The 24,233-nt window shown below is 35.2% G+C and overlaps 1 protein-coding gene across 5 annotated transcripts; it reads left to right on the plus strand.

The window, feature by feature from the left end:
* The first annotated feature begins 3,074 nt into the window (after positions 1–3,074).
* Positions 3,075–23,719, plus strand: LOC101888120 (BAG domain-containing protein Samui). 5 transcript variants are annotated; one of them, XM_020035691.2, is made up of 3 exons: positions 3,077–4,937; positions 20,539–20,635; positions 20,708–23,719. In XM_020035691.2, exons 1-3 carry the CDS (start codon positions 4,680–4,682, stop codon positions 22,288–22,290), a joined length of 1,938 nt encoding a protein of 645 aa, XP_019891250.2. In that variant the 5' UTR covers positions 3,077–4,679; the 3' UTR covers positions 22,291–23,719. The 5 variants fall into 5 exon arrangements, with proteins under 5 accessions (XP_005180486.2, XP_019891250.2, XP_011291240.2 ...); XM_011292938.3 differs by having other exon boundaries at positions 3,078–3,275; positions 4,560–4,937; positions 20,536–23,719; XM_011292939.3 differs by having other exon boundaries at positions 3,078–3,275; positions 4,564–4,937; positions 20,536–23,719.
* Positions 23,720–24,233: the final 514 nt, after the last annotated feature.

Here is a 24,233-nt window from a genome sequence, read left to right on the forward strand (position 1 = left end):
CAAAAATGCTATGCACCCATCCTTGCCACTCTTCCAGTTTGCCAATAAACAATATTATTTTTTAACTTTGTGTTCTATCTGCAAGATTATCTCAACTTGTTATTTTTGTGTTGTTGTTTTCCATTTAATTCCTTATTTTCATATCGCAGCTATTGTGCACATTCGAAATTAAACAAAAACCAAAAAATATTGTATTTAATTTCTACAGTTTTTTGTCATTTGACCATCTTTCTTCACTTCACTACGAAATTCACTTCGATTCCCACGTTTAGTTTCTATTTTTAAACTCTGATGTGTATTTACTCTGTAAATCTTTTGGCGTCCCTCGTTTGCTCTTTCGATCTCGCTCTCTCTCTCTCTCTCACACACATTCAGTGTAAGCGCCAATTCCCCCCACTCAGCTATTGCTGTTCTCTTGTTTTCAGCTGTATTGTGGACATAATGATGAGATGATAAATCAATATTCTCAAGAGAAATGAGAGTAATTTCCTTGATGAGGGGCAAACATGACGTTTAGTAATTGGAGGCAAACTGAGAGCAACAGCTGATGGGGATGATGATGATCTTTCACTTAATGGCGTTTGCACAAAAGGTGATTTAAATCTCACCGTAAATGTGGCTACATCATTTTTATTGACAAACAATTAAATCAGATATGAATGTAAAAAGAAAAAAGCACAGTGGGACGTTGCAATAAACAAATGTAAATTAATTTGTGCCGATGGAGCTGAGAAATGAGGATTTATTTCAATGGCCATAGATAACACAAATTTAAAGCGAGACAATTAATTATTTAAACTGGTGTTGCCAGATGTAAATGAGAACTAATGCATTGGTAACGACATGAAATATAAATATGAGGGAATTTGTTGGTAGAAAGTAATGCGAATAAACCCGAAAAATTAAATATGAATGTAAACAAAACCAACGAGGTCTAAAGAGGAATCTGCCAAATATTTTTAGCTTACTAGCATTTTTGCCAATTACTACGATAATAAAAACAAGTTAAACGGAATCAGTCTGGTATTACCGACAACAGTATACCAACAGCCAATGTTCGGTTATTTAAATATATTTTGACTTGCGTTATGATTATTCAAACTGTTGACCCCTCATAGGAGGGGTTCCGCAGGAGTGGGCCAATATTCTCCATTTCACATATTTACACAAGTGGAGAATAACTTATCACATTCGAATTTTTTCGACTACTTGCTTCACTTTATGTGAGATATTTAATAATTTTTCGAAAAGTTCGCGTTTTATAAGAGTTATAATAATTTAAAAATTTGACCCGTTGTTGGGGAGTTGCCAAAATGAGTAGTCCTACATTGTTCATCCTCACAGCACATCTTGTGTTGATAGAAATATTGGGATGTGGCGAGTTTGAAAATAATCGGATGCTCATTTCGCGTTTTATGTTCTTAATGGTTATTCCAAATTTTGACCCTTTGTAGTTAGAAGAGGTACTAGTAGGAGGGGTCCGTTCAATCTGTTCTTCATAGCAGGCCTTGTGTTAGTGGAAATATTGAAATGTGCGAAATTTGAAGATAATCGGAGTCATAGTTCAAATTTTATAAACGATATAATTATTTAAAATGTTGACCCTTTGTGGGGGTGGTACCAGAAAGAGTGGTCCGATATCTACCATCTTCATACCAGATCTTGCTTAAATAGAAGTATTGAAATATGTGACATTTGAATATAATCAGAAGTTCAATTCGCGTTTCACGAGCTTTGTGGTTATTCAAAATTTTGGCCCATTGTGGGGAAGGTAACAGAAGAGAATACATATATATCCCATCTTCACACCAGCTCTTTTGTTAACAGATATATTTGAAGATAATCTGACTTTTATTTCACATTTTACAAAAGTTATAACAATTCGAAATTTGGACGCTTTGTGGGGGAGGTACTTGATGGATATTATCCATTTTAGCAACTGACCTCGCGCTGACAAAAATATTGGGTTGCGCTAAGTTTGCACTAAATTTAATGATCCTTTCTCCTTGGATGAGTTAAATTATTTTCTTTGAAAATTTTGCCCTTTTGTAGAGGAGGTACCAGAAGGAGTGGACCGATTTTGCCCATCTCGATCTCGATCTAACTTTGACCATAATATTGCGATGTACCAAGTATGGGCGAAATCGGATACTCCCTTCCAGAGTTATCGTGCGCACCAGCCATACAGACGGACGAAACATAGCTAGATCGACTCCAACTGATTTGGTCCAAAGAGTTTAGGGTCTAAAACCGTTATTTCAATGAGGCATGGTTTGGCCGTATCAAATGATATATACCCTCTCTAGCCATATGGCTGAGGGTATAAATATAGTTGAAATTATTGGTTGATGGATTCTGTTTCGAAACGAGCCCTCAATAACTTAAGCAAATTCATAAAATCTAGCCTGCTCTTAATTAATGCAGAGTTGGGCTTGCTCATTTAAATTGTATTTACCTTCTTAATTCTACCAAGCTTATCTCTACAAAAGCAAACAGATTTTTGGAGAAGCTATTAATTTTTCACGATCTCCCAATTAACCCCTACCACCCTATTATACCTACAAAAGACATGCATATTTCAAATGATTGACCTTAGTACCGAAATATTTGCCAATTTTTCTCTTAACATGACCACTGTACCTACCACACGATTACGTATCTGGTCTTATTCACAGTAGGTTGGAATACGCGTGCCACTCTCTCCCTCTCTTTTCCTGGTCTTCCCACAATTATTGTAGGTGGCTAATTTGGCTATTTGCTCCACATATGGCCTTTTTTGCTTTTGGCTTTAATCAGAAACTTCTCGCAAATGCTAGATGGGATATTAACAAAAAAAGACAAAGAAACAAAAGTGTAACACTGCTCTAGTTTGACATAATTTTGAGCAAAGAAATTGACCCAGACATCAGACAAAACAGAGAGCGAGAGCAGCAAATTAAAGAGAGAGCAGGCACACTCTCACACACACTCTGGCCATCCCCAATTGGATATATTTGTGAGTTGACAAAGAGAATAGGAGACTCCCCGTCATTCATTCACATTCGTGGAGCAGTGTGTGTTTGGGGCTATTTGTTGTATGGCCAAGAGCACAGGCCTTCAGTTTAACTAGTAACGTTGTAGCGATTGGAAGTGCTAATGAAACCAAGCGGATGTCTTTGGAAATAACGCGATACGGAAACAAGTAGAAAAGAAGAAAAAAAATTAAAAGAAACGAAAACGGATTTTTGAAAACAGCAACAACAATAACACATAAAATATTAGCAAATGAAATATATGTAGGTTTATGGTTAATATACACACATATATACGAACGTACATACATATGTACATCTATTAAAAAAAGATTTTCAGACGTGATTAGCTAAGTAATGAAAATAGTGGCAGAAGACATTTGCGGGGGCAAAAACGAGTCAAAAGACAACAGCAACAACAACAACAACGGCAACGTCAAAGTGTTAATGAAAGTGCAAAAATATCAATAACTCTCCCATATCCAGTATCTGCGAGTGCCGATGGCAATGTGTGTTTGTGTGTGGCTAGCTGTGTGAGTGACGTCATATCAACGCAAGAACAGTGTCAGCTGCCGCAGTTATAATTCTTCGTTTTATTAACGAGTTTCAGAAGATCTGCACAAAGATTTGAACTTAAATCTGGTTAAATACCAAGCCATTAGATAAGGTGTTAACGGGCGTAAGCTTGTGTGTGTAAGAGTTCTCGCGAAAATTTTTTGTTGTGGAACACGAAAATTTGCGACGTCACAGCTATCAAGGTGAAATCAATACAAACTTATTGCCAGCTACCAATACGTACGAAAGATCCACATCTCAATAAAAACGCTAAGTGTTTCGTTTGCTTGCTTAATACCCATTTTTGTTTGCTTTGCTGTGCTATGCTGTATCTATAAGTACGCGCTTTAGATTTCAAAACGTAACCAAACCAAAAAAATTCATTTTAGAACAATTTTGAATTTTGCTTTCTTTTTGTTGTTTTCAAATCGAATTTCACACACACACACACACTCTTCCTGGTGTCTGTCTAACGATTATACAATACTCTTTGCATCCTCCCCTCTCTTTGGCACTTTGATGGACTCTCACTCTCTTAAATTGAAAGACAATTTCCTTGGCCAAACAAATTTCCGCAAAACAAAAGAAACGGATACGCGCTAGACAACTGAGATTTTTGTTCGAGTGTTCCTAGAATTTTCCACCAATCGCCCGAAAGAAAGAAGGTGGCCGACAGTGAGAAACGAACAGCGAGCAGCGAAAACGGTCAATACTAAAGTTTTTTTTTAAACGGCGAATTTGCTTTTAGCCATTTGAACGAGGCGAGATAACGAAAAATATCTAATAGAACAAGAAGAAGAAGAAAAGAACGAACGGGAAAAGAGCGCAGACACTCAAACACACATTCAAGAAAATTCTAATAGAAATCGAAATAGAACAGCCAAACAACGAAAAAATCGTCCCATTTTCTTTGAACAAACAATCCAGTGAAACAGTGATTTTGTTTTTGCAATTCTTTGCGATTAAATGTAATTAATCTTTTCATTGTTCCAGATAGTGTACGAAATTGAAAAAAAAATAAAAAAAAACAAAAACAACAAAAAAGTCAACGAATTAAATAGCAAAAAAAGGAAACAAAAATTAAATTATAACAACAGAATAGAAAAGAAAATCATGAAACCCACTGTGATAGCCAATGCTAATGCATCAGCATCAGCCGGTCCCGGTGGTGCCAACGGCACCAATGGCGGCATAACCATACCAATCAATCACGAATACCATGGCCCACCACCAGCAGCAGCAACCCAGTCACAACCCCAACAATATCACACACAGGCCCAGCATTTTGTGGGCGGCGATCCACAGGCAACGGCATATGGATCACCAAGCAGTCGGCAGCAGCAGCAACAACAGATTCCAGCACACTTCCAGGTTGGTATTTGAAATTATTTTGAATAATTTAATCAATACAATGTAAACGTTAGATTTTGTAAATGGGTTTATGGTAGTGAAGCATGTCGTATCCTAAACTTCTAAATATTTGTGAGAGTAATAAAAATTGTTCTCTTTCGAGCAAGAGTGGAGAGAAAATTTAAGAGAAATAAAACAGTACCCATGGTAGAAAAATACAGGTAGATGCATCAACGCTTGAGAACATCGATATGTCAAAAAAATTAAATTTCTTTTCAAATATAAGTAGATTTTTATATGTTTTGTTATACGACGTCATTCGGAGGTTACTATAATACACGTTTTCAACAATTTTTACAAATTTAAATAATTTTCCATTCAACATTTTCCATTCCAAAATTGGTTTGACAGTTCATTGTCCCAGCAGCTGTGTCGATGCGTCTACCTATATTCTTTCACCATGACAGTACCTTTAAAATTTCCACGAAGAAAGTTAACCCGACAATAAGCTGTAATGTAAACCTACTATAATAATGTACAGCTGGTAGAATAATGTAGGTAGTGGTATCGACACATCTGCTGGGACAATGAATTGTCAAACCGATTTTGAAATTGAAAATGTTGAATGAAAAATTATTGAAATTTGTAAAAATGGTCGAAAAATGTATCTCGTTACAACATCCGATTGATGTCGTATAAGAAAACTCATAAAAATCTACTTATTTAAAAAAAAAAACAAAAACATTTTAAAAAAATTTGACATTTCAATGTTCCCAAAAGTTAATGCATCTACCTGTATTTTTCTACCATGGGTTTAGGGTAGTGAAAGATATCGGATCCTAAACTTATAAATATTTGGGAGAGTAATAAAAATTTTACTCTTTCAAGCATGAGAGGAGAGAAAATTTAAGAGACAATAATCAGTAAACAAAACTTTAATGTACTTTTACTGTTTGTCGGGTTTAGTAAACCCGTCAAATAAATTCTCATGAAGGAAGTTAACCCGACAAAAAGCCCTGATGTAATCATACTATAATAATACACAGCTAACCATACAACAGCTGATCGAAACAAGTTCAAAACACACATGCAACAGTTAACTGGATATTGCTCTTCAACATCTTTCCCAGAGAGTAATCTAATTTTATTCTCTTATGTGAGAAATCCTCTCAATCCCTGCAAGTAATCAGCAGATTTGTCATAAAAAGGAACAAAGCAAAAATTAAAATAAAATTTCCAAAAAAAGAAGAGTTTCTCATTTTTAAAATTGCTCCCCAAACTCTTTCTAATTTATTGGATTTTTGAGTTATTCGATAACTAAACCTAACTATTGCGATATTTCAGACATACCTGTTGTTGATATGGTCAGAAACAACTGTTCTAAAATCGGCGGATCAATATTTTTGAGGTTCATAGCCTGTACACTTTTCAAAAATACGCTCTATAGTTAACCTGACTTTCGATAAACGAAGGAGAAACAAATCATTTATTTTAGAAATACTTCGTCATCCAACACATCTAATGTGTGGCTATAAAGAATCCAAATATTAGACGCCATTTCAATAATTTTGGAGAAAAATTAACAAAAGCTTAAGATTTTATCAAATGGGTATAGTGATGTATAAGGGGACCCCCTTATGGGTAACAAAATAACGAGTTATATTCCCAATAGCCTAGACAACACCCGGGCTATAATGGCACAACAGGGAAGTGCAACAAATTCATGTTGTCTTGTTTTTTTTTTTTTTTTTTTTTTTTTTTTTTTGGAGTTTCCTTGACATGCTCTCCCAACCTTCTACCTCCCACATGCTCCCCCACATCTTCACCTTCAGTCTGTCTGTCTACTTACAACAGACAGCAGCTATAAACGATATGATGCAATAGTCCACGACACTCAAGGCCATTTGTCATGTAAAGCAACAAAAGCAACATTCAGCAGCGATTCCGAGTGTTTGTTTTTATTTATACTTTATTGTTGGTGGTGTTGTTGTAAAATACGCCGCGCCACTGATGCGTGAAGGTCGTTCATTGGTCGTTGGGTAAAACAACATGTTGCCAACAACCAGTCGCCAAAGGCAGGCAGGCTGCCGGCCAGCCAGCCATCCATCCAGTCGAACATTTATACCGCATCATTACACATTGAGATGTGAAGTACGTATTTTTTTCCATTATGGACGCATCTCGCCTAGATTTATCTCCAGCACACAGTGATGCACACAAACACACACATACATCTCTCTATAGATAGCCTGTAATGGCATTGTTTGTTTTATGAATCGGAAAATGTAGCAGCTGAAGGAAAACAAAATAATTGTCAACACATGTGGAGTTATTTTCACAACAAATATTTCCTTTCATATTTTTTCACCTTCAAAGTAGCCTTAAATGTAAAGAGAGAGAGAGAGAGAGGGAGAGCGAGAGAGAAGAAAGGATATGTGTACCGAGATATACATCTTTTATCTGGGAAAAGTCCATAGATCTTTTCGAAGATTAATGGATCCTCTTTTAAAATTTCTATGGATCATGTAGATATCTTGATCTTCCTATTGGGCATATGTGGATTCTTTGAATCGAAGAAGTGTGGATTTTTCCTAGATTTTCTTCTAAATCGTAATAGAACTTCTTCAGTTAAATTTGATGGAAACATAGAACTAGATTACGGCCTCTGGCCTCTTTGGAATACTTTTTGTACCCTACACCACAAGGTGGTTAGGGTATTATGTCTTTATGTAACATGGAGAAGGCAGCGAGATAGACCCATAGTTACTTTTGATGATCTTCACAGAATCACTTTCTGAGTCGATTTATGCAAGTCAGACCGTCCGTCTGTCCATGTATTCTTGTGAACAAAATGCAGGTCGCCTTTATTATCCGATTGAGATGAAAATTTTCAAACAATATTTGTTTGGCCCAATGACGAACCCTATTGAAATTGGTGAGAATCGGTGTAAATTTAGATATAGCTCCCATATACATATATATTCAACCGATTTTGGTTGATAAATTTTGGCACATCCGACCGAATTCAGTCTAGAAGCAATTACATAAAATTTGGAGAAAATAGGTTCAGATATAGCTATAGCTCCCATATATATGTTTCATCCGATTTGGGATTTTAAATCCCTCACATGCGTAATGTGTATTCCACAAGAGTGATATTCGACATCAGATACTGCTCGAAAATACCTCTGTCAAATTTAATCGAGATCAGTTCAGATTTGGATGTAGCTCCCATATATATCTTCAACCGATTCCAGGTTATTTGTGCACCAAATGGCCAATATCCATCCAAATTACCTGAATTTTGGCACATCCGACCGTATTCAGTCTTGAAGCAATTCCATCAAATTTGGTGAAAATCAGTTCAGATATAGTTGGAGCTAAAACTATATTTGAACTGATTTTCACCAAATTTGATGTAATTGCTTCTAGACTGAATTCGGCCGGATGTGCCAAAATTCATATGTTCATGCGATTTGGGGTTTTATGTCCCTGACATGCGTAATATGCACTCTACAAGAGCGATATTCGGTACCGGACATCAGATACTGCTCGAAAATACCTCTGTCAAATTTAATTGAGATCAGTTCAGATTTGGATATAGCTCCCATATATATATCTTCAACCGATTTCAGGTTTTTTGTGCACCGAATGGCTAATATCCGTCCAAATGACCTGAATTTTGGTACATCCGACCGAATTCTGTCTAGAAGCAAGTATATCAAATTTGGAGAAAATAGGTTCAGATATAGCTATAGCTCCCATATATATGTTTCATCCGATTTGGCCTTACGTCCCTCTCATTCGTAATATGTATTTGGCATCAATGATATTTGGTACCAGATATCTTATAGAGCTCGGAAAACCTTCGCCAAATTTTACCGAAATCGGTTAAGATTTTAATATAGCTCTCATATATATCCTTCATCCGATTTCAGGTTCATTGTGCAAATAATGGCTTATATCAGTCCATTTTTAATAAAATCCTTCTCGAAGTAATATCATGCTCTCTACAGCATTGCTATTTGTTATAAAAAAAAACTATCTCCGTCAAATTTAGTAAAAATCGATTCAGAATTGGATATGCCTCCCCTATATTAGTTCTCTCTGAAACCAAACTATAACTGCTCTAAAGCCAAATGTTGATAGGAGGTATAAACTACTTCAAATAAATTATTTTGTTACGGGAGCTCTACTAAATATACATGGTGGTGTAGGAATTTCCCTTACTGCTTTTCATTTAAGATACTTTTTCTACTTTAACAATGTTGAATCCTAATGTGCCTATTTTAGGAAAAATGACATGACATTTTCCCATGGAATCTCGTAATTTACTTTTGCTTTCATTATTTCGTGAAATGGAAAATTGCACTCACTATTTATTTTATGGATATTTCATCATATGCAAATATATAAAATATTTCGTATTTGAACGAAAGATTTATAAATACCTACAATGTGTGCATTAACACATTTTTCGTCTATTATTCACATTGATATTTTTATAAAATAAATAAATAAATATGTACGTATCTCACTCTCTATCTCTGATGGTGTCGATAATTTTTTCTTCATCTCGGAATGATATAAACAATGAATATGAATATGCGAAAATTGAAATTGCAAAATTTTGACTTCATTTCCCAAATAAGAAAAACACCTACAACAAGAATTTTGAAAAATAATTTGTTGACGAATTCAAAGCGAAACGCATTTCTTGGGGATATAATCATCGGCAAATATACATGGCTACATCAATTCTCTTAATGCCATAATAAAACAAATTAATTAACAATTTTTTAAATATTTATAAATATCTTTTTTTCTTCTCTTTTATTTTGGAAAATCAACAACACCATAAACAATATTTGCCAATTTATAAATGTCAAAATTCCAGCATGAGGCCATTTATGTTTTCGTTTGGATTTGTTTAATTTAGCCGAGGTTTTTGTTTTAAATTCGCATTTGTTAAATTCTGGTTATCAGAGAGCCAGCCAGCCATTCTCGATGATATTTCTTAGATCAACAATGCTATCTTATTTATTCTGTTCTCGACGAACTGAGAACAGAAAACGCATGTAGAAAAAAATACGATAAGATTTATGATGAACGGCGAACAAAAGAAAGTGATAAAAAATGGCAAGGCAGGAGTCCCAAAGCAAATGGAGGTTTTTTTTCTTTTCAAGAACACTACTCATGCCTTCGATGATGATTAGATAGACTGTATGGCTAAAAGTAATAGAAGTTGTCTAAATTTAAAAAAAATAGTTGATGAACAATTTGGAATACAACTAAGGCAACATGCAATATTAACATTAAAACGATAAGAAAGAAAAAAAAACGGGAAAGTCCGCTAAATATAATTGAAATATATTTTATAATTGAAGTACATTTTCCAAGGAGTTATTCCATATAAGAAATATAGAAAAAAATTCCAAATTTTATAACCATAAAAAACGTCTGCAAACAATGACAATTTTATAAAAGACTCACAAAAGCAGTCCTACATTGAATGCCATGGTTATTTCAGATATCAAAGTTCATTTGATAAGCCATTCCAAAGGTGTAGGCAATTGAGTCATTCTCTTTTATATAGCCCCCCATACATACATATTATGATGTTTTACAGTATGTTTATAGCATTTTTGCCGGGTTAACCTCCACTATGAGTATTTATTTGACGTATATGCAACGAAGTTGTCGATTAAAATTCACTGGGTTTACAAAATTCGATAAATGATATAACTCTAATAAATAAATACCTCTATAAGTTTCACAACGAGGGCCTAGCGTATTTCGAATAGGAAGCTAAAATTTTGCACTGATCAGACTTTTATCTGCAGGCAGGTCAAGTTCGAAGATGGGCTATATCGGTCCACGATATCGTATAGCCCCTTTATAACGGTACCCCCCAATATTCGGTATTTTCATAATTGTAGCAAAATTTTTAAATAAAATTGTCTGAAAATCAATCCTTCTGAGTATTTTACTGGTACCTGGTACCTGGTACCTCCATATAACGGTACTTCCCTATATTCGGTATTTTGTTGATGCTAGCTACATTTTTCAATGGAATTGTCTAAAAATCCATACTAGAAGGTCTTTCTAAGCACTTTACTCCCTGGAAGAGTATTGTCTATATAGGTCCACCATATCGTATAGCCCACATACAACGGTACCCCTCGATATTCGATATTTTGAAGATTTTGGGGACATTATTCACCGGAGTCGTTTCAAATTTCATATTTAGAATTTGTAATGGGTACTACAGTCTATGACAAAAAATTGCATATGAGGTCCAGGTCTTCGTATAGGCTCCATATAACGGTACCTCCCAATATTCGGTATTTTAATGAATTTAGCGACATTAACCGGAGTTGTTTGAAATTTCGTATTTAAAGTTCGTAATGGGAACTGAAATCTATGATAGAAAATTATCTAAAAAAAATAATCGTATAGGGCCAATATATCAGTACCTCCCTATATTCGGTATTTTGATTATTTTAACGACATTATGCACAGGATTTTTTTAAAGTTTCGTATTTGAATATTGTAGTGGCTTATGAAAAAAGTTGACTGTGCAGATCCACGTTATCGTACAGACCTCAAAATAACGGCTATATTCGGTATTTTTTTTTTGAAAGTATCCAAATTCGTTTCAAATGGTGGAGGATATTCAAAGTTCGGACCGGCCGAACTTACTGCTGTTTTACTTTGTGTTACTAGATATTCTTTTCCATATCATAAAGGGAAAATTGACTATCGTAGTAAAGATGTGTTAATTCTTGCAGTTCTGGAAAAGACCATAAATATGCCGATAACTTTTCCAGAAAAGATTATTCAGGACCTTGTACTGAGAACATTATTTCTCTCGTATAAACTCGGCAATAAACTTGCCCAATAAGAATTTTTAATCTCTCAGTAACTCAAATATCAAAATTGCTCTTTTAACTCGCTCTTTTCCGAATGTTTTGGTTATCAAACCACATTTTGTAATGATAATTAAAGTCAACGCCATCTATACGTCAAAGTCTTGATGAAACCTTTTTAAAAGGACATCTTAACTTTCCATTCTTTAAGAGTATAAAAACCCCTGGATAAACAGACTGCGTTTTTTTAGGAAATTCAAACTAGAATTTTCAAAACCATTCATAACATAATTAGTATTGTAGAAAAATGCATTCAATTTTAACAATGTACTAACGTTTGTAAACATAAAAATCAACGCCATCTATACGCCAATGTCTGCAAAATTTATGTTTTAGCTTGTCAAATGTAACTGCTTTTGTGGTATTAATATATAGAAGGCGGATTCAATTGTTCATAGCCGTATTTATTAAAATGAATTATCTTACAAGAGTTTTTCAATTAAGAAGAACTAAACCTACGCAGGTTTATCATCTAGATGGCGGTGCACGTGTTCAGTCAGATATTTTACAATTTGTGTTTTTTACAAATTTAAGTTTCGTTCTTTCCGTTTTTAATATAAATAAAAAGGTAGAACAAAGAATATAGTCTTGGGCAATTATATCACTTCAGTTATTCAATATTTTTTCTAAATCGGAGTTCTGCCAACGGTTGATTTTAATTATCCACTTGAATTCTAAAAGTAATACCAGCACAGTCGTTCAATTGACAAATATGTGTTTTATTTTTTTGCTTGGGCACCATTACTTTTGTCTTCTAAATTTGGTTACGTATTTTACTAGTTTTTCGGTGGACAGTTTCAAATCGTGGACATTGACTTAGAACAGCCAGTTTTGGGATATAAAAGTCTTTGGGAAGGAAATGTTAGAAATTCATGAGGATAAACCATTTCAAATTTCCGAAAACTTAAAAATAGGGGATTTTTTAGCGGGATGCCCTCTTCTTTTCCGGTTTACCTTTGTAGGGTGCTATAACTAATTTTTTTAAATTCAATAACTTGTCCATAACAATTGCCTTCTTTGTAAAACGCTTAGCAAATTCTCGGAACACAATTATTTAATTTAATTAAGAGTTTCCTTTCCTTCCAAGACATAACACTTTCTCACAGATCTATTATTTCTTGACGACTCAGCTGTTGTGGAACGTTTGATTTTTCGGTTTTTTGTTTGACATATTAGACGTCACGACAGTGTGTTTAGATGACGAATCTTTTTGTGTGTGTTCTTTTGGTTTCCTAGGCCATTATTCATCCATCTAAAGTACAAAACACACACAATCAAAGGCTCTACCCAACTATTGATTGGTATGGGTGTTCAAGTGATTTCGTTTGTAGTCTCTTTTGTTTAAGGTATTCTTGACGTCGTCGCTCACGACATTCTCAGCAAAAAGCGTGGGAGGTCTGGTGTGTTCGCATTTAACAGTCAGTAGCGTTATTTTGGCAAAGCAGGAATAAACATTTGACGTCTGCTGCGGAGAGGCGACGCCGCCAAGATACATAGATACTTTTCAATCCCAAACATGTCAAAACATATGACGGTATTTTGAGATTTGCTATTTTTTTTTTTCTTCTTCAAATACCTACATATTGTATTACTCAATAGCCGAAAATGGAATAGTTTGTTGTTTATTACCCGCATCTCCAATTCTATTATTCATTGTTATTATTATTTATTTGTTAAACCAAAAAACAAAAAAAAACTGTGGGGAAGAGCTCCGATTGTTAATGAATTCGGTGATAAAAAATGCAAATGTAGGCGTACAATTATGATGTGTTAATAAACCATTATCGTTCGAAAAAACATGGCTTGTCATGAAGCCACTGCCACCATCCTCATCATCAGCTTCATCGAAAGACAATGTACAAATATTTATACGCATTTTTAATTTAAAAGATTCCAATCACAAAGAACATCCAAAATCCGTTTGAGAAACAAATTTGGGTTAATTTAAATGGGTGCATAAATATTTATTCTTAATCGGCCAGCGTAACGCCGCCAGCCGTGAAAAGTGCGTTTCAATATAAAATTTTCCAAAGAAAAAAACTGCACACACCGATGCACTTCGTCTGCCATCCAATGATGCATATCAAAACACACACGAAAATGGTACAGATATTTATATGGATATTGCCAATTTCGAAAATTAATCATTTTTCATTTTCAAATTAAAGAAAAAAAAAAACCAAAAAACGCCAAGAATTTTCTTTGTTTAACGTTGCACGAACAACAACAAAAAAATATGAAAATATAAATTTTCATTTCACAGAGACAGACAAGCAGATATCATTCTTGTTTCACTTTTGTTCTTTGAAATAGCCACGAATAAAATAAATTATTAGACTGCAGACATTAATTTTGAGAGCAAAACGCAGAATGACTTGTAGATTTTTAATGGGCGTTTGGAAGAAAGAATTTGATAATAATAAAACGTTCTACAATTTATGGACTCTAAAAAATAGGTCCAAATATTTGCTAGCCTTAAAAATGCATTAATTTAGTAAATGTTTCTAAAATAGATTCCACAAACTTTCTTGATAGAGTTATAAATGTCCCAGTAAGCGCCATCTATATTTCAATTGTATTATTTTATTAAATCATCTAAATTAATCTTGAAAAACATTAGGTATGTTCCAGAATTGCAAGAATATAAAAGATTTAACAATGATAAGCGATAATAATTGCAAAACTAGTAGATTCTTGCAGGTTCTGGAACAGCGCAATTGTTGATACAGTTATAAATGTTCAAAGAGCGCCATCTATACTTCAATTTGCTAATGTCTGTTTTATTTGCTGGTCAGATGTCAAGTTACGCGATAATTTCATTTTATCTACTTTTACTCTTTAACATATAATCGATTTTTTATTAATTCGTATGCAACATTATCAATATTTGTTTTATATATAAAAGTTGAATCCCTCTATATTTTGCTACAAATTGTGTTTTTCCCCTAAAAATAGGTCCAATAATTTGCTAAGCTTTAAATGGAATACCAACAAAAACGTTTTCCAGAAAAATTCACATCAATTTTTTTTTTACAGTTATAAATATTGAAATGAACGTCACCTATATTTCAATCGTACAATCATCTTTAGGAAACATGAATTTCAAAAATTTTAGCCAAATGAAATTTTTGAAGTTCTCCATCGTTCTCCACTAATAATCAAACGTTGTTTTTATAAAAACAAAAATAATGGGATTAAGCCTGACCATTTTGCAATAATAAAATGATCAATGCAAATCGAAAATGCGTTCTATCCAATCAGCCAAATAAATATTTTATAATAATCTTACTTTGAATTTAAAATAATATTACTAATTTCAACTTCAGTCATTATATCTGTCACCTTTCCCTACATCAATTTAACAGAACATATTTAATATATTTATTAAATAAACACACCCAAGTGACATTAAGGAATGTTGTATGTGTGTTACACTTAATTCCTTCACTTTTGTGTCTGTTCGTCATTTGTTTTTATTCCGAGAAAGAGATTTCATGAAGCCAAACAAAAAAAAAAAGAATGAAACCATACGCAATGAAAAAAGAAAAATACAAACTTGAAAGAAAATCATCACCACCAGCCACCGGCCACCATCATAAATTCAAAAGTGTTTTCAAGGTGATTTTAATAAAAGTCCCCAAAATCGGACAAAAGGCACACACACACACAAAAGACATTTACAATATTTTCACCCTGCCTCTTCTTCCGCCCATGAGGTGGCCGGCACTTTCTGATTTCGTCCGGTCTGTCACTCTCTGTGTCTGCATACCACCACCTAACAAAGAAAGCGCAGAAGAGAACCGAATCATCTTGACACACAAAAATTAAATTTAAAAATAAAAAGAAGACAATAATTTTTATTGCTGCCGCAAAATTTACAATAGAATTTCGAATTTCATGTGAGCTCTGGGGGTCGAGATTTTCCAAAAGAATAAAAAGTAAATTCATATCTTGGTCAAGGAAAAATTTGTGGATGACATTCATCTTTAGATGAGAAAAAAATCTTTGATTATTTTGAGGCCAAAATTCATACTTTCCTATTGTTGTCTTCTCATATTAAGTGCCAAATAAAAAAGTTTTGTCAAAAATTAAAACATATATGGTAAAATGGATTTTAGTTATAAAAATTTAATTTAGGCTTCTCAAATGCCTTTAAGGGACATTCCACAAAACTTTTTAATAGTTCTGGTTATTTGTATCTTACAAAAATGTAAGACTGGCAGAACATCTGTGTAATACCCAATGAAGAATATGTATTGTGGCTAATACCAATCTCATAAATGTCATTTATGGTAATTACATACATACACACATACAAATGTATGTTTGTACTGACATGCCACCATAGGCGTATGCCATTTGAGAAACCAACCACCAAATACGCCTCGAGAGTAGCAGCAATCGCAGGCTATGCTATTAAACCACAACTGATTTTGATCGATTTGTGGTTGCTCTGCTTGACTGGTAGTTATTGTTATTAATATCCGGCATCAGGTAATCCATACAACTACTTCCTAGAGTGGAATGTCATTGATCCACCAACAGAGATATCAATTGAATGAATGGAAGTCTTTTCGCAGGTCTTATAAAATAAAAGGTCTTTTGTAGAACTTCTATGGATGAAGTTTACAGATATAATATGTATAGAAAATCTTTAAAAGGCCTTATCGGAATAGAAGTTCTTGTTAAAAGTCCCTCTGCAGGTCCTTTATGAACAGAGGGCCTTGAATTGGTACTATTATGGATCGAATACTTTCGAGGTTTTTTTATGGATGGAACCCCTTCTACATGTCCCATATTAAGATAAGACCATCCACATGACTTATTTTCAGGTCTTCAGTGGATAGGAAAACTTTAACATCTTCTCTCAGAATTAAAGACCTAGAGGTCTTTTAGCATTTCCGGCAAAATGTATTAAAAGGGAACGCCATGCTTGTGTGTGTTCTCTACGATCTGAAGACAAACTGATCTTCTCGGAGAAGATCAACTGCTCTTTTCGGAGACGACCAACTTCACTTCTCGGAGAAAACCAAACTGCTCTTCTCGGAGAAGACCAACTTTTTTTCTCGAAGAAGTTTTTTTATGAGCAAGGTTTCCAGTAAAAAGAGACCTTTCCTCATCAAGAATACTGGATTCAATATTGTGGGATTGCAAAAAAAAATCTGCGTGAATTTATGGTATAATAACAAGAGTTCTGATTAGTTTACCCACTAGCGGGAAAGAGATTTTTATGAGAAGTTTACTCCCAACTCATTTGTATTTTGCTCTTGTTTGAAAAAATAGAGTGGGGGTTGAAACTACTTGAATCAGAGTAAGAATTTACTCAAGATGGGGCTGGTTACAAGAGATGTACAATAGCTCGAATTTATTATTGAACCGCTTCTTTAACATTCCACTGAAGATTTTCACCCCAAAAAAATCCTATCGGTCATTCAGTTCGAGACGACATGCCAAAAACACTTTTAAGAAAATGAATGTTTTCTGCTTTCCAGGCCACCCTCCTCCAGCCAGCATTTGCTGATGTAAATCTGTTTCTTCTCAACAATGACGTAATATTTATCTCCGTGATTTTGTTTTTGTGACCCACAAATTTTGCAAAGACACAAAAAAACCAGATTCCGTCTTTGATAGTTCTTTTTTTTGTTTTTGTTTTATTTTGAGTCAGCTGCTTGACTCGAAATTAACATGTTTGTGTTGGCAAAATCTGTGTTTTTTTTTTGTTCGCCTTAATTTAAAATTTAATTTTTTATTGACGTCACGGTTTGACTATAGCTTGCTATTGTTATCGGCGGGCGTCTAATGTTGTTGTTATTAAATTTGTAGTTAATTTTTTAATCGATCGACCACAGAGATTGCTTTGCTCAACCAACCAACCAAACGACCGACCGAGCGACCGCACCAACCCACCGACTTGTTCTCTGTTGAAGTGTCGTTTTTATTGTTGTGTTTCTCTGGCGATTTTTAGGTGTTTTGTTTTTCCGTTTTTATTATTCGATTTTTTTCTGTCGAGTTTGAAATGAATCATTGCTAAAAATATTTGTTGCTCGTTGGCTGGCTGACTGGCTGGTTGTTTGGCTGGCAAAATTGTGACTTGTTGAGTGTTTTTTTCTGTTTTTGTTTCGTGATGTGGGCCGCACTTGTTTCTCAACGGAATGTTGTCTAATGCAGAAAATATCAATCAAAAGGGGAGAGGAAGGGTGTGCAACTAAGAGATCATTTATCTATCATTGTGGCTCGGCAAGAGAAAAAGGTTTGTCTTCTCTGCAATTGTCGGAGATAAACTGATATCAGAGATATAAGAGAAAGTGATATCTAGCCTCTGTACTTTAATGGAGCACATTGTTGATCAGTCCCGTTTGAAAGGCAGAAATGAGCAAAATAGAACAAGTAAAAAAACTGTAAGTTCAGCCGGGCCGATCTTTGAATATCGTCCATTTGGAACGATTTTGGGAAATTTCAAAAAAAAAAATCCGATAAAAATTCTCTTAAAATCTTTGAAATAGCGAATGCGTTATATTAGGGTCTATACGACGACGTGGACCTGCAACTATTGTCAAACCATTACAATATTCAATATTCCAAACTTGAATAAAAAAAATTCTGTGAAAAATGTCGCTAAAATCATCAAAGTACTGAATATCGGGAGATACCGTTATGTGGAGGCAATATGAAAACGTGGGCTTGCACAGACAATTTTCTATCATAGAATGTAGCATCCGTTGCGAACTTCAAAAAACAAATTTGAAACTATTCCGGTGAATAATGTCGCTAAAATCATCAAAATACCGAATATCGGGAGGTACCGTTATATGGGGGCTATACGAAGATGTGAACCTGCACAGACAATTTTCTGTCATAGGCTGTAGTACCCATTACGAACTTCATATATAAAATTTGAAACATTTCCGGTGAATAATGTCGCTAAAATCATCAAAGTACCGAATATCGGGAGGTGCCGTTATATGGGGGCTATATGAAGACGAGGACTTGCACAGACAATTTTCGGCCGTACGCTGTAGCATCCGTTAAAAACTTCAAATATCAAATTTGAAATAATTCTGGTTAATAATGTTGCTAAAATCATCAAAATGCCGAATATCGGGAGGTATCGGTAAATGGGGCTATACCAAAACGTGGACCTATGTACATCACCCATTCAATACCAAAATACCTGCAGACATAATACCCATTTGAGTAAAATTTGATCAACCTACTTCATTTCGTTCGGAAGCTAGAGTGATTTCCACAGGCGGACAGAAGGACGGACATCGCTAAATCGACATATAATTTTGTGCTGATCAAGAATATATATACTCTGTGGGGTCTAAAATGTATATTTCGAGGTGTTACAACGGAATGACAAACTTAATATATCCCCCATACTATGGTGGAGGGTATAAAAAGAAATAATTTAAGGAAAAAAGATAATTATTTTTTGACTGTTTTATTATTGTTTTTAACTTTTTGAAAAATTAATATTTTTTAAAATTTAGGTCCATTTATTTTATAACCCGACAATTTTTACTGAGTACATTTTCTCTTTAAGAATTTATAAACTCTCAGTAACTAAGCAATGTAAACTGTGCAATTTGTAAAATTTACAAATATTAAATAAATATTCATGCCTGGTTAATAGAAACATTTCTCTCTCCAGTAGAAATCACCTCCCATGCTCTCCCACCCACAGTGGCAATTTATTTTCGTTTATATAAAATGGAACAATGCGCTTTTCTCTTTAATTAATTAGGAAGCTATTCATTTATAATAGAAAAAACCGACAACGCCAATAATTACTTTATAATTAACAATAGTTTAAATCAAATGATGATATAATGGATATTTTTATTTAAAACAAATCATCTCAGTTTTATGTTATCAAAAAAAAAAAAGAGTGGAGCGGCCAACAACACTTGAAACTTGTTCAAGTGACACTTGAGTTCCTCACTCCCTCTCCCCTCTCTCTCTCTACCACCACTACTTTGATTATCACATAATTACTTCAAACATTTTTTTTAATTGAGACACAAAACAGAACCAGAATCCAAATAATAGAAACCTGACAAAAAATTTATTTTTTGAAACTTTAACCAGATGTCGAATAACTACCTAGCTCCCTATGTATGTAGGTATACACGTACAAATGTGTGTACAAATGTATCGCAGCTCTTCTGTATGCATCACACGAACCGTAAATGAAAATAGAATTAATTTTTTTCTTCGTGTAAATTGTTTTTTAATAAAGCTCAGATCATCGAAATGTCATAGAATAATTGAAATCGTGACCATAATTTGGGCACAGTGGGGGAAAAGGGTAACGCGACAACTGCTTAAAGTCCAAGATTAACTGAAAGTAGTAGAAATCTGATATCTGTAAACTATTTTCAAAACAAACCTAAAAAGTATTTCAAATTGCTGAAATATTCAAAAATATTAAATATAAATTTAGAGATGAATATGAGTATTCAAATATTAAAACTAATATTAACCATACCCTTAAAGTTACCTCAATCGTGACTTTAGCGTTAAAATCCAAACCTGTTGCCATTTTTTGCTGAACGAATCGAGTAGATACAACACTGTTGTCAGTTACAAGTGTCAACAGAGTTGTATTTTTGAACCATGTTTTTTCTCCCATTTCCTATGTAAATTCTTACTAAAAATTATTCTCATTTTCTCTTCTCTCCTTCCAGCAGGACTTTGATTTCGATCCCCATGTCGATATGGACATGTTTCCACGCAGCCGCTTAGGACGCATGGCCCATGATCCATTCGCTGACTTTGGTGCCTCACGTAAGCGTAGTAGTTTACATGATCCCCCCTTTCATTCTGATGTTTTTTCTCGTTATTTTGATGATGATCCAGACTTTGGGTTCCCCCAGTTCAACTCGCTGGGCCGTCGTCGTGTCAACAATCCACATCACGACGAAGATTTCTTCAATCGTTTGCCCAGTGAATTCCGTCAGTACATACCCGAGGGTTTTGGCCATCGTCGTGCCACCACCGGTGGAATGGCGCCCAACGTGCATCCACAACAGATGCCGCCACAGCCACAGCAGACACAAATGCCACCAACACCACAGCAGCAGCAAATGCCACCGCATTACTATCAAACCATGCCAATGCCGCAGTCACCATCGAAGACGGTCTGTGATGCTGCCATCCAAACTGAAGATCCAAATGCCGGACGTTCGGAAGTCGATCATGCTGTGAACACCGAAAATCTCAATCAGCATGGTCTGCGCAACACCATGGACATGGGTGTTAAGTCAGCTGTTGAAAATGAGCCGGCTGGTGCCAGGTCACATTCAGCTCCACCCAATGAACCACCACAGCAACAACAGCACATCTATCATCCCCAGCAACAGGTGCCGGTGAATGGACAACGTCAAACACCTCCCATGCAACAGCCACAACCCCAAATGAGACATCCCCAGTTCGGCACACAAACTAGTCCCCCGGTCCAGAAGGCCTACTATGCTCCACAGGCCCAGGCACATCCCCAGCAAAAGCAACAGACACCACCACCACAGACTCCCGGTGGCACATACATACGTACCATACCGATATTCGTTGAGGGTCGTTCCGAGCCCATTATCAACAACAGAGACATACCCAATCAGAATGCCACACCCAGCTCTGGCTCTGCCTCGGCCCGGGCCTTTACACCACCCAAACAACAATATCAGCCACAGTCACCTTTCCAATTCCCACAACCTCAACAGGGTCAGACACAGCCCCAGGGTGGCCAGCAGCAACAACCACAACAGCGTCCCACACCCATCAATACTCAACAGCAGCCCCAACAGCAGCAGCAAAACACAGGTCTGCCACCTCAAACTCCCCACACCGTGGACTCCATCAACAAAATCCAAGATATACAACGTGATGTCCTGGAACTGATGACACGCGTGGAGAAATTCACTGGCACCCGCAGTGACAAGGAATATGCCTATCTGGATGAAATGTTGACGAGAAATCTCCTGAAGTTGGACAACATTGACACCAATGGCAAGGAGAGCATTCGTTTGGCCCGCAAGGAAGCCATCAAATGCATACAGGCCTCCATCAATGTATTGGAGGCCAAGGCCGAGGAAAACACCAAGGCAGCTGAGCAGCAGAATGGCTCGGACAGCACACCACAGAAAAGCTCCTCGGGCAACAAAGTAACCAAAGACTCTTCACAAAGCAAGTTGGAACAGGCCGACGAACCCGTCGATGCAAACAAAATACAAGAACCCATACCACTGCCACCACCCGAGGGCATGGTGAGCGAAAGCAAAACCGAAACACCTGCAGAAGCCAATGTCACAAAACCCGAGGAGGAGGAGAGTAAAACGGCCTCAGCGTCAGCTGAAACAGCCACGGCAGAAACAAAAGAGGAGACTGCGGAAAAAGCCAGTGAGGCTGCCGCACCAGCCACTGCTGCTGCTGCTGAAACCAAATGATGATTGGAGAGGAAACTATTAGCCCAGAAAACCACAACCAGCAACAGTCGGAGCAGAAGTAGTAGCAGCAGCTCCTACAGGAAGGCAACTATTAAACAAACCACAATTTCCAAGCAATCTCAACTCAAGTAATGAAAGAGGACGTCCCAGGAGAGCAGAATGATTGGATTGGTTTTGGAATGACAAAGCGCAGTGGCATAACTTTGCAGAATTGAAGTTGATTTTCCTTGGCAAAAATAAAAACAAAAGAAAAAAAATTAAATAAATTATGGCGTCCAACAAAACGAAATTAACGTAAATTAAGCAACACAACAACAACAACAACAACACTATATTAATTAACTATTTATTACAAATTTATAATAATAATAACAACAACAGCAGCAATAAGCATAGCGTCCCGCTTACTTACATCCTCCCCTCCCAGGAAAGATAACCCTAGCTGTAGTCTGAGAAAACAAAAAGCATTGGCTTGAAAGTTCTAAATTTAGAAAACCATGTAACATGATTGGTTTTGCTGTTCTGTTTTTGTATTCCTAGACAAAAATGCGGAATTTTAAAGTGCTTTATCATGAAGAAGTAAAAAAGAAAACAAAAAATAGAATCAAAATTTAGCAATAAAGTGCCTATAACTCTTATGATCTTTTTTCTATATACATACATACAAACATACATAAATATATACTTAGACGATTTTTATAGAGAAAGAAAGTCGGTGTTTCTTTCTGATTATTGTAGTTGTAAGGCTTTGATTATTAAACATTTCTTTAAAATAATGCAAATTTTCTGTTTCTCGAGCTTTTTTTCTGTTTCCGTTGCAAATTGAACCAAGCAATGAGCTTTGCCTCCCAAAGGGATCTTTGCAGCCATTGAATTACTTAAGGGTCCAAAGATCCCAGGCGAGGCCAAGGCATTGCATCTGCTCTGATCTTTTACCTCCACTAAACTATTTACAAATTAATTGTTTCTAATGCTACTTCCATTTCGATTTCAATCAATTACTTGTTGTCCACTGTCTTTTTTTGCGTTTCTTATTTTAATGCCATTTTATATTTATTTTTATTTGATAACAAAACGAACGCAATCGATGATCTAGGAATTGATTAAATTTCCTCTTCTGTTTCTTCTTTTTTGTTTTGTATTTGTAATGTAGTAGTCGTTTTTTTTTTCTTTTTTTTTTTTGATTTTAAGCGATTCGATTTGTCACGTATTGCATACGATGATAATGTTATTTATAGAATTAAAATAAAAGAAAAAAACATTTGAAAATCATCTAAATATAAATAAAATAAATTTAGATTTAGAAATAAATACAAAAAAAATCACTAAAAATACAATGTGTATGACAAAAGAAAAAACCCCGGCAATAAAAAACGGAAATATTATTTGTTAAAAATTATAAACAATAAAAAAATACTACAAAAAATAATGGTTTTGCGTTGCTTTTACTTTTTTAAAACAAAAAAAAGGATTTTCGAAAAAGGTAAGGAAATGGAATTCTAATCCCTGGTACCATAGAATAATGCTCTGTTCCAGAACAGGAATTTACTAGTTTTGCGATTTTTCCCCGATATCATAAAGGAAGAAGTAAACCAGTAAAAAAGAAGTAAGTTCGGCCCGGCCCAATTTTAATAACCTCCACCTTTGAAACGAATTTGGAAATTAAAAAAAATCTTTAAAAAATTCTTTTAAAATCTTAAAAATACCGTATATAGCCCTTATACTGGGGTCTATACGAACACGTGGACCTGCATAGGAAACTTTTGTCATAAGCCATCACAATATTCAAATATGAAACTTGAAAAAAAGCCCGGTGAATAAAGTAGCTTAAATCATCAAAATATCGAAAATAGGGAGGTACCAATTTATGGGAGCTGTACCAAAACGTGGACCTGCATAGATACTTTTCTGTCATAGGCAGTAATAACCATTACGAACTTCAA

The sequence above is a fragment of the Musca domestica genome, unplaced genomic scaffold (assembly GCF_030504385.1).
Source record: "Musca domestica strain aabys unplaced genomic scaffold, Musca_domestica.polishedcontigs.V.1.1 162, whole genome shotgun sequence".
Lineage (NCBI taxonomy): Eukaryota > Metazoa > Arthropoda > Insecta > Diptera > Muscidae > Musca > Musca domestica.